Source organism: Gorilla gorilla, chromosome 16 (assembly GCF_029281585.2).
Source record: "Gorilla gorilla gorilla isolate KB3781 chromosome 16, NHGRI_mGorGor1-v2.1_pri, whole genome shotgun sequence".
Taxonomy (NCBI): Eukaryota; Metazoa; Chordata; class Mammalia; order Primates; family Hominidae; genus Gorilla; species Gorilla gorilla.
The window spans coordinates 79404402-79416438 of NC_073240.2; the positions used below are offsets into that span (position 1 = coordinate 79404402).

Here is a 12037-nt window from a genome sequence, read left to right on the forward strand (position 1 = left end):
GGGCTGGGATTGCGAGTCTCTCTGGGGCCACGCTTTCTAAGCGTATCACTTCCAGGATACGTGCCTCCAACAGAAGGAATGAAGGCTAGGAAACAAAAACGTGGATGCGGGTGAGGAATTGTCAGTGTTACCGCCACGACAACGTGGACCCTGCGGAACTCGGAGGTGCCACTCAAGAGCCGAAAGCCTGCCCACTCGGGGTGGGGCGGCAACCCGGAGAGCCAATCAGGAATAAGGAGTCCGGTTCATGAAAAGGTAGCCGGATTCTGACTGGGATACTCACTGTGAGAAGGCTGGGCGGAGTTGCAGAAAGTCAACAGAAGCCGAATCTCTGAATTTCTGTTCGCAGCCTCCTAGGCGGGGCCGGGAAAAAAATCCTGGTTCCCGGCCGCGCCCCGCCTTCCAGTATCTGCGCTGACTGGGCGGCGAGGGACCGGGAGGAGCCAATCAGAAGTCAGGACTCGCGGGGCTTGGAGGAGGGGCGCGGGCGCTGCGGCCCCTGCTCTACCTCCTAGCGCCAGTGCTGGGCCGAGGCCGCGCTACCTGGCTGCGGGAAAGCGGGATCCACCCCAGGACGTCGGGTCGCTGCCGGTAAGCCAAGGAGGGGGAAGCAGAGACGAGCCCCGCGTCCCCGCTGCGGGAGTCGGGGTCGCCCCCGAGGGCAGGGAGGCTCGCTGCAAGTGTGGAGCCGGGAGTCCTATGCCTCAGGCTCCTCCAGCCCGCGCTATCCTCAGCTCGCTGCGTGCGTGATGGGCAAGTCACCCTTCTTCCCGGACCTCACCTGTAACCTAGGAGGGCTGAGCTGGGCCCCCAGAATGAAAGCGTGGCACCCGAGAAGCTGTCGAGGCCAGCCCTCCCGGGTCTGTGTGGGGTCGCTGGCCGAGGGCTGTGCCGGCGCCTGGCAGGTGTCTACTGGGAGCAGTCTCTGAGCTCCGCTGAACCTCACTTACTCATGCGCCCTCCTCCTCTCTTTTCCTGCCTCTTGGTTCAGCAACCCCTCTGCAGCCCGCTCACCCACCACTTTTTCCCCTTCACCCACCAGGAAGACCCTTAAAAGCACCTAGTAATGCATTGTTGTCTTTGAAAAACTGCAGATGCTAGATTCCCCACCTTTCTGTTTCATGATCCCCTTGGGGGTGAGCTGCCCCGTGAGTCTGTGGAATGAAGGTCACCCTTGGTTCACCATTTAATATTAAATAAGGGACTAGCCTAGGGGCTGAGAATACAGAGATTGACTGGGTATAATCCCTTGGAAGGACGCAGCAAAAGGGAATGTAGGAGAAGAAAGGTAGAGTTGGAAGACATGCTAAGGTAGAATTTACTAGACTTTGTTACACGTTGGTAGTGAGGGACAGGAAAGAATCAAGAATGACTCCTGTTTCTTGTCTGGTATACTTTGCACAAAGTACAGAGCTTAAGTTCCAGCCCCCTCCCGGCTGCAGGACAAAGGTGGTGAGATTCTGACGCAGATCTTGGAGTTGGAAATCACACTTGCTTCCTGCGGGCTTTTTCAGGAGCTAAATACTGTTGGCCGGATATATAGACCAACAACCTATAGTACCTGAATTCCTCCTCTCCCTTTGAATGAAGTAGGAAAAAAAGTTAATAATTTTTAAAAATGTGTGAGTGGGCAACATAGCGAGACACTGTCTCTAAAAAAATAAAAATAATAAAATCAAAAAGACAGCCATGATGGCTTGCACCTGTAATCCCAGCACTTTGGGAGACCAAGGTAGGAGGATTGCTTGAGCCCAGAAGTTCGAGACCAGCCTGGGCAACACAGTGGGACCCTCTCTCTCCAAAAAAAAAAAAAAAAAAAGTCAGGCATGGTGGCACCTGCCTGCAGTCCTAGCTATTTGGGAAGCTCAGGTGGGAGGATCCCTTGAGCCCAGGAGTTGGAAGCTGCAGTAAGCAGTGATTGTGCCACTGTACTCCAGACTGGGTGACAGAGACCTTGTCTCAAAAAAAAAAAAAAAAAAATTCCCCTCCATACAAAGGAGACATTTGGTTAAGACAGACATGTCTGATAAACATATTTTTTTCTTTGTTTTTATTTACTCTCAAGAGTTGACTTGATCTGTGCCATTAGTTCTATGATATGGAGCGCTTATATAAAGAAAAAAGGCAAACTTAAAAGAAAGAACTTTAGAGGCATGGAATACTAGAGCTAGAGGAGACTTTTAGTAATAATCTAATCCAACTCTGTTTTAGAGGAGACATGACTGGTCCAGAGTTTCAGAGGTTAGGTAGCAGAACTGGGACTAAAATATGTCCTATTTCTCCCAGCACAACCTTTTATTACATCAGTCTATTTGGATGGCCAGAGCTAACAACCTTGCTTTACATGGCTATGGAAAACAGGGCTCTCCTAAGAGGAGCTCAACAAGTCAAAGATTGTATGGGAACATCTGGAATAGAAAGGAGATTGGCCTTCACCAGTTGCCTCTAAGGTTCCTTACAACTTTAAGAACTTATCATTCATTTCAAATTCAGAATTGTTCTGACATCTTTAACGCTTTGCGAGTTGAAAATGACTCCAGGATTTCATCTTGGAGTTAATGCTTCAGTCCATATTGCATTTTGAATACTTACCTTATACCAGTTTACATATCTCCAGAAGGAATGTTAAAATTCCTTGTAAAGTTTTAAGCCTAAATACAGTGTGACAGGATATGTTGGTTCCCAGACGTTTCAAGTGCAAAGATTGTTTTGAAACTCCATTTAGGCTTTGTCACAGTATCTTCAGTGAACAAAATCTGAACGGCTTAACTTGCTTCTGAAAGCAAATGCCTGGTTAGAAAGTAAACAGGAAACATGATTGTCAAGAAGGCGTTAACTTGCAGTAACAGGTGATAGAAACCGATCAGTGGCACAAGCTATGCAAGTTAAGAGGCTGGAGCAATCACTTTGGGTAGGAGGATCAGGGAAGGCCATGGCAGGGGCTAGGGGCTGGTTAGCGTTTGAGGGTTACCTCTCCCTTATTTTCTCTTCTCTTTTTTTCTTTCTTTCTTTCTTTTCTTTCTTTCTCTCTCTCTCCTTTCTTTTCTTTCTTTCTTCTTTCTCTTGCTCTCTCTTCTCTGTTTTCTTTCTTTTCTTTTTTCTTTCTTTTCCTTTCTTTTCTTTTCTTTCTTTTTGATGGAGTTTTGCTCTTTCGCCCAGGTTGGAGTGAAGTGACGCAGTCTCATCTCACTGCAACCTCCACCCCTCTGGGTTCCAGTGATTCTCCTGGCTCAGCCTCCTGAGTAGCTGGGATTATAGGCGCTGGCCACCATGCCCGGCTAATTTTTTTTTTTTTTTTGTATTTTTAGTAGAGATGGGGTTTCGCCATGTTGGCCAGGCTGGTCTCAAACTCCTGACCTCAGGTGATCCACCCACCTCAGCCTCCCAAAGTGGTGGGATTACAGGCGTGAACCACTATCTTTACCTACCCTTATTTTAACTTGAGTTATCAGGTTATAGTCTTAGGACTGAGGCAGGGAGGGGGTCATATAGGAGATTTCTGGTATATCTCCCTGAATGTTATCCCCTTTCCCTCACTGGAGTTAGGTGGGTTTTTGCTATGATACAGCCAAATAAATTAGGCATTAACAGGCATATGGTCTTATTTTTAGAGTTCCAAGAAAGTCCTAAGATCCACCTCCTCTGTCCTAGCCAATTTCTCAGAAGCGCTCTTTCTTTTTTAGAGGTAAATTTTACATTCAGTGATATTCACAGATCTTACTAGTTTACTTAGGTTTTAAGTTAAGTTTTGACAAATGTAAGCCATGTCACCAAAGCCTAATCAAGATGTAGAACACTTGCCTCTCAGAAAGTTCTCTCATGCCCCTTCCGTGAGAAGCAATACATCTTCCACTTTCCACAAAAGCTAACTCTTCATGAGATTCTTTTTTTTTTTTTTTTTTAAATAGAGAAGGGGGTCTCATTATGTTGCCCAGACTAGTCTCGAACTCCTAGCCTTGAGTGTTCTCCCACCTTGGCTTCCCAAAGTGCTGGCTGGGATTACAGGTATGAGCCATTGTGCCCAGCCCATAAGATTATTTTTATATAATACTGTATCCCCTGAACAGCAATCAAAACATACCCTAAAATGCAGCTCACCCTCACGATGTTATCAATTATTTACAACTTAGTATGAAAGAAGGATTAGAATAAAACTATTTTGGGAAAACAGCATGAGATTCTAACAACCTCAAATATTTGGTACCTGAAGCATGTTCAGAAGACCTACATTGTCTTTCATATGTAGCTGGATGCTCAGAAAATATACCAGGTGTGGGCAGCAGAGGGTGGAATTACCAAGTGAAAGAAAGTCTCCTCCCCCGCCCATGTATCCAAATCATACTTAAAAATTCAAGGCCCAGCATGGTGGCTCATGCCTGTAATCCCAGCACTTTGGGATTACAAAACAGAGGCGGGCAGATCACTTAAGCCCAGAAATTCAAGACCAGCCTGGCCAACATGGTGAAAGCCTGTCTCTGCAAAAAATACAAAAAATTAGCCTGATATGGTGGCTTCTGTAGTCCCAGCCACCTAGGAGGCTGAGGTTCAGGATCATTGAGCCTGGTGGTTGAGGCTGCAGTGAGTTGTAGTCACGCTATTGCACTCCAGCCTGGGCGACAGAGCAAGACCCTGTCTCAAAAAAAAAAAAAAAATCAATTCAGGCCAGGTCCAGTGGCTCACACCTGTAATCCCAGCACTTTGGGAGGCGTAAGTGGGAGGATCGCTTGAGACCGGGAGTTTGAGACCAACCTGGGCAACAAAGTGAGACCCCCCATCTCTATCTTTAAAGGTAAAAATTCAAATCTATCTTCTCAAGAATGTCTTCCCTTAGGCTGTAGTAATTTCTCTCCCTCTCAGCTTCTGTCACTGTTTTGGCAGATATTAATTTCACAGGTCACAAACTCAAATGTAACTTTATTTTTTGTAATTGACCTTAATTTTAATTTTAAGCCCCTATTCCTCTCAGCAGTGGAAAACATATTCTTTACAATTTAAGGTAAACTCAGTCACTTCAGTGCTGATTCAGTCATTTCAGGTTAATATGTATAGTTAATACAGGGTTTTCTTTGGTTCTCTGGCCTTATCTCCTCCAGTGACTCACACAATACTTAGCTCATCAGTCTACATTTGAAATATGTGTAATAAATTAGATGATGATCCTTATAATTTAACCAAACTGTTACTATAAAAGATCACTGTATTTGAATTTATTGTTTAACCTAAGACGGTAGGAATATAGTCAAAAGGACATAATCATGGATTAGAAGTCTGGAGAGCTGAATTCTTTTTTTCTTCTTTTTCTTTTTTTTTTCTTTTTCTTTTTTTTTTTTTGAGATGGAGTCTCGCCCTGTTGCCCAGGCTGGAGTGTAGTGGTGCGATCTTGGCTCACTGCAGCCTCGACCTCCCGTGTTCAAGTGATTCTCCTGCCTCAGCCTCCCGAGTAGTTGGGATTACAGGCGCCCACCACCACGCCCAGCCAATTTTTGTATTATTAGTAGAGACAGGGTTTCACCATGTTGGCCAGGCTGGTCTCGAACTCCTGACCTCAGGTGATCTGCCTGCCTCAGCCTCCCAAAGTGCTGGGATTACAGGCTTGAGCCACCACGTCCAGCCCCAGAGCTGAATTCTTATTGTGACTGAATATGTAACTTTGGGCAAGTCACTTAACCTCTCAGGACCAAAATTTCCCCTATAAAATTAATGGGGGAGGAGGAGGGATTGGATGAAGTGATACCAAGGTGCTTTCTTAGTCTGTGTTTGGGAGGTAAGTTTAAAAATAATTTGTCCTATAAGAATTTGTATGCAGTTGCCAAAACATCTACTTCTTGATCTTATTCACTGATTTGATTTTTTTTTAACTTTATGAGTAAAACTTAACAATCAAAAGAAGTACAGAATCAACAGAAACATTACTGGTCTGTCTTGAGAAAAATCACTTAAATAAATATATTCATCCTGTGTCCCCTTTCTGTTTGTTGCTTTTTGCTCCCCTAGACATAATGTCAAGTGGAAATGATCAGCAGTCAGAGGCTCTTAGCAAACCCACTTTCAGTGAGGAACAAGCCTCTGCGTTAGTGGAGTCAGTGTTTGGGTTGAAAGTTTCCAAGGTCCGGCCACTTCCTAGCTATGATGACCAAAACTTTCATGTCTACGTTTCAAAAACCAAAGATGGCCCAACTGAATATGTCCTCAAAATAAGCAACACCAAGGCTAGCAAAAATCCAGACCTGATTGAAGTGCAGAATCACATCATCATGTTTCTGAAAGCCGCTGGATTTCCAACAGCCTCTGTGTGTCACACTAAAGGAGACAACACAGCTTCTCTCGTGTCTGTAGGTAAGAGATGACCAACTCGCCGATCCATTACCTATCCAGACACATCACTGCATTTTGGCCACAAGTAGAACTATGAAGAGCAGGTTCATAATTCCAAGTGTAGATGTGGTTGTTATTATTTTTTTAGCAACCTCAATAGTACACCCTTAGAGGTGGTTATGTTTTCGGTGCTGGGAGAAGCTACAGCGTCATCAAAGTGGTGACTGGTCCTCTGATTGAGTAGTGGTTAGAGCCCAATGTGGTATAAGTTTTCTGTTTAGAAAGGCCCTGACAGATAGTAACTAAGGGGACTTGTGGAAATCAGGGGAATATTTTTTGTTTGTTTCATATTTTTTGTTTGTTTTGTTGGTGGTTTTGGGATTTTTTATTTGTTTGTTTGTTTTTTGAGACAGGGGTCTCACTCTATCACCCAGACTGGAGTACAGTGGCGCAGTCACAGCTCACTGCCGCCTTGACCTCCTGGGCTCAGTTGATCCTCCCACTTCAGCCTGCTGAGTAGCTGGGACTACAGGCATGCATCACCACGCCCAGCTAATTTTGTAGTGTTTTGTAGAGGCAGGGTTTCGCCATGTTGCCCAGGCTGGTCTTGAACTCCTGGCCTCAAGTGATCTGCCTTCATTGGCTTCCCAAAGTGCTGGGATTACAGGCATGAGTCACCATGCCTGGCCTGTTTTTTTGTTTTTTTTTTAACCAGAAAAATAATAAAACATTTTTATTATTTAGAGAAGCTATAAATTCTGGTGTTGTGGTATAGTAGAAAGAATATAATACTGGAAATCAGGAAATCAGGAATTAGATTTTAGCTTTGTCATTACTGTATATGTGACCTTGGACACATAGACCACTTAAATCCCTAAGGCCGCCAGTCCTCATCTGTGAGACAGCCCTTTTCACCTCTAAATACTAAAATGCTGAGAATGGACCTAATTCAGCTCTTTAAGCAGCAGGCTAAAACCAATTTCTTGAAATTTTTTTAAAGGTTCGAAATCTTGATTGTCTTTTTCTCTCTTAATTGTTCACCATTCTTTCTTAATTTGCATTGCTCCAAATACTTGAGGCCCATTGTGGTCCCTGAGACACAGTTATTGTCCTGTGTTGCAAACACAGGCTGTCCCACAAGAAGCCTGATTCTGGAAGTCATTTATTTGTACCTCACTCCCCTCAATTGTGAACTTATGAAAGAGTATGTGTTTTTGCTTTCATTTACCACAGTAAGTAATTTCTGTGTAGAGCTAAGGCCAGCAGAGTTAGGGCTATAATTTTATTGGTATGTAAATGGCCAGTTCCAATGTTGTTAAGGTTTGTATATTCTACCTTCTTGCTTCATCCACTCAACTCTGCTTCATAGAATCCTGCCGAGCTGTTTTAGGTTAGCACATTTTTGTTGTTGTTCTGTAATTTCTGTTCTTTTCAGTAATACTTGCAGAGGCAGAATAGCTTCTAATTCTGTTATATCTAAATACCCCTCTCTCTCTCTCTCTCTGTCTCTCTCTCTCTCTCTCTCTCTCTATATATATATATATATATATATAATTTAGTCAAAGGATATTTTATTCCATCCATTTAGATAGTGGCTCTGAAATCAAAAGCTACTTGGTGAGGCTGCTGACTTACCTCCCAGGAAGACCCATCGCTGAGCTTCCCATCAGCCCCCAGCTATTGTATGAAATTGGAAAACTAGCTGCCAAATTGGATAAGACACTGCAGGTAAGATTTGGGGCTTTATTTTATTCTAAGCGATGTTTGTTTGCTTGTTATTTTATTTTTAAAATAAAGTATGGATCAGATTCTCTTTTTATGTATGGTGCTACCTAAGGTATGTTATGAAGGGAATGGAGTCCTAGAGTGCATACATTTTATGACAGTAAGGCTAACTTCTACCTAACTCTTACTGGTGTAGGCCAGGTGTGGTGGCCCACGCCTGTAATCCCAGCGCTTTGGGAGGCTGAGGCAGAGGAATCTAACTTGAGACCAGGAATTTGAGACCAGCCTGGCCAACGTAGTGAAACCCCATCTCTTCTAAAAAATACAAAAATTTAGGTCATGGTGGCGTGTGCCTGTAGTCTCAGCTACTTGGGAGACTGAGGCAGGAGAATCGCTTGAGCCAGGAGGTGGAGGTTGCAGTGAGCCGAGATCACACCACTATACTCCAGTCTGGGTGACAGAGTGACACTGTCTCCAAAAAAAATTTTTTTTTTTTTTTTTGAGACAGTCTCACTCTGTCATCCAGGCTGGAGTGCAGTGGCACGATCTCGGCTCACTGCAAGCTCTGCCTCCCAGATTCACGCCATTCTTCTGCCTCAGCCTCCCAAGTAGCTGGGACTACAGGCGCCCACCACCAGGCCCGGCTAATTTTTTGTATTTTTAGTAGAGACGAGGTTTCACCGTGTTAGCCAGGATGGTCTCGATCTCCTGACCTCGTGATCCACCTGCCTCTGCCTGCCAAAGTGCTGGGATTACAGGCGTGAGCCACTGCGGCCAGCCCAAAAATTTTTTTAAAATTAAAAAATAAATAAATCTTACTGTTGTGTTGGAAAGATTACCTAAATTTTTAGAAATTCATGATATTCTTCATGCTGCTCACTGAAAACAGTCAATATTCACAAATAGAAACCTGAAGATTTCATCCAGTCACAGTATAATCAACTGGAGCCCCATATAAAGCAATAGCTAGGTTGCAAATGGATTAATAATGTATGTTAAGGATGTTTTTGCCCTATAGAAACAATATAATGTATGACAGGTACCTTTTAGACCCACCCATAAAACATCTTCATTTATTCAATATTGACTGAGTACCTTTTATGTTATTTAAAAAAAATCACAGGACAAAGGAAATATATTTACTATTTATTAAGTGGAAATGGATCATCATAAAGGTCTTCATTGTCATCCTCATTTTGAGTGGGCTGAGGAGGAGGAAGAAGAGAAGGGTTGGTCTTTTTTTTTTTTTTTTTTTTGAGACAGGGTCTCACTCTGTCTCCTAGGCTGGAGTGCAGTGGTACAGTCACAGCTTAATGCAGCCTCGACTTCCCAGGCTCAAGTAATCCTCCCACCTCAGCCTCCTGGGTAGCTCGGACTACAGGAGTGTGCCACCACACCCATCTAATTTATTTTTGTATTTTTTGTAGAGATGGGGTTTCGCCATGTTGCCCAGGCTGGTCTCAAACTCCTGAGCTCAAGCAGTCTTCCCGCCTCTGCCTCCCAAAGTGCTGGGATGACAGGCATGAGCTACCCCATGCCTAGCCAGGGGATTGGTCTTTGTATTAGGCCATTCTCGCACTGCTATAAAGAAATACCTGAGACTAGGTAATTTATACAGAAAAGAGGTTTAGGCCAGGTGCGGTGACTCAAGCCTGTAATCCCTGCATTTTGGGAGGCCAAAGCAGGAGGCTCACTTGAGGCCAGGAGTTTGGGACCAGCCTAGGCAACATGGTGAAACCCTGTCTCTACTAAAAATACAAAAAATTATCCTGGCGTGGTGGTGCATGTTTGTAGTCCCAGCTACTTGGGAGGCTGAGGTGGGAGGATCACCTGAGCCCAGGAGGTTGAGGCTGCAGTGAGTTATCGCACCACTGCACTCCAGCCTGGGTGACAGAGCAAGACCTTGTCTCAAAAAAAAAGAAAAAAGAAAGAAAGAAAGACATTGCTCCACTTCTTGCTTGCATCAGTTCTTTTCTTTTCTTTCTTTCTTTCTTTCTTTTTTTTTTTTTTTTTTTTTTTGAGACAGAGTTTCTGTCTGTTGCCCAGGCTGGAGTGCAATGCTGTGACCTCTGCCTCCCGGGCTCATTGCTTGCATTATTTCTGACAGGAAATCTGCCATCAGATTGTCCCTCTGAATGTAATGTGTCTTTTGTATGTGTGTGGCTGCTTTTAAGACTTTCTCTTGAGGCCAGGCAGGGTGGCTCACACCTGTAATCCCAGCACTTTGGGAGGCTGAGGCAGGCGGATCACTTGAGGTCAGGAGTTCAAGACCAGCTAGCCTGGCCCACATGGCAAAACCCTGTCTCTACTAAAAATACAAAAATTAGCTGGGCATGGTGGTGCACGCCTATAATCCCAGCTGCTTTGGAGACTGAGGCAGGAGAATTGCTTGAACCCAGGAGGTGGAGGTTGCAGTGAACCAAGATTGCACCACTGCACTCCAATCTGGGTGACAGAGCAAGACTCCATCTTAAAAAAAAAAGAAAAAAAATTCTCTTTATCTCCAGTTTAGAGCAGTTTGATTAAGGCGTGACTTGTATAGTTTTCCTTATGTTTGTTATGCTTGTCGTTCACTGGGATTCCTTGAGTGGATATACTGAAGTTACTTGGAAGCAGTTTGATCCTTTTGGGTCATGCTTTTACTACTTGATAGATGGGACCAAGGACCAATTTACTACTGATCAAAATCCTTCAGTGTCCTGTGAGCTGTGAGGTTTTCCAGTGTGGGTGGTAGGAACAGGCACTCTTCCTGGCCCTGTGCGTGCCATGTACTTTTCCCTCTAATCTTTTCAGGTGGCTCTTTCCCCAGTTTTGAGTAGTTTCCTCACATTTACACATGGGTCATACACCCATCTGCTAATTTCTCAAGGGGGACATAATGCAGATCCCTGGAGTGCTTTCTCTCTGCAGCTCTCCCATCCCTGATAATCTGTCCTGCAAACTCAAACTACTTTGGTCTCCCCAGGCTCTCAACTCTACCTCCTCAACTCAGAGAGTCCTCTGGGCTCCGCCTGGGTCTTCCCTCTCTGCACTGCATCCTCTGTCAAGGCAGTGAGCTGGGGCAAACTGCCCTTGTGTGTTTTATTTTTTTTTTTTTTTTGAGACAGGGTCTCACTGTGTCACCCAGACTAGAGTGCAGTGGCATGATCTCAGCTCACCGCAACCTCCGCCTCCCAGGCTCAAGGGATTCTCCTGCCTCAGCCTCCTGAGTAGCTGCCACCACCGCCCGGCTAATTTTTTGGTATTTGTAGTAGAGACAGGGTTTCACTATGTTGGCCAGGCTGGTCTTGAACTCCTGACCTCAAATGATCCACCCACCTCGGCTTCCCAAAGTGCTGGGATTATAGGTGTGAGCCACCACACCTGGGCCCCTTGTTTGTTTTCATTCTCTCAGGGATCACTGTTTTTCATTGCCTAATGTCTAATAACTTGAAAACCAGTGTTTAACCTATTTTGTCCACTGTTTTTGCTTTTTCTGGCAGGAGGGTAAGCCCCCCGTTATACCCCTATTGGCCAAAAACTGAAGACCAGGCCGGGCGCAGTAGCTTACGCCTATAATCCCAGCACTTTGGGAGGCCGAGGCAGTGGATCACCTGAGGTCAGGAGTTAGAGACTAGCTGGCCAACATGGTGAAACCCCATCTACTAAAAATACAAAAATTAGCCAGGTGTGGTGGCGGGTGCCTATAATCCCAGCTACTGGGGAGGCTGAGACAGGAGAATCACTTGAACCCAGGAGGCAGAGGCTGCAGTGAGCCGAGATTGCACCACTGCACTCCAGCCTGGACAAGACAGAGCAAGACTCTGTCTAAAAAAAAAAAAAAAAAAAACTGAAACCCCTGTTGCAGTGTAAATAGTATTCATTTATCCTTAGATCCTCAAATAGAAATATTGTAACCTTTTTTTCTGATTAAAAATCCTTCCGTGATCCATTATTTAAAGAAAACCAGATAAAAATACAAAGAAAAATTAAGTTACCACTAATTCCATCATCCAGA

At 44.5% G+C, this 12037-nt stretch overlaps 1 protein-coding gene across 2 annotated transcripts in view; it reads left to right on the forward strand.

Annotated features, from left to right (window-relative positions):
• Positions 1-294: 294 nt before the first annotated feature.
• Positions 295-12037, forward strand: part of HYKK (hydroxylysine kinase) — a 29222-nt gene continuing 17479 nt past the window's right edge. Inside the window, exons 1-3 of one of the 2 annotated variants that reach the window (XM_019010296.4) lie at positions 295-591; positions 5995-6336; positions 7904-8043. In XM_019010296.4, the coding sequence (XP_018865841.1) occupies positions 6000-6336; positions 7904-8043 (477 nt within the window). In that variant the 5' untranslated portion in view covers positions 295-591; positions 5995-5999. The remainder of the gene's footprint in view (positions 592-5994; positions 6337-7903; positions 8044-12037) is intronic. The other variant, XM_055363923.2, reaches the window with a different exon arrangement.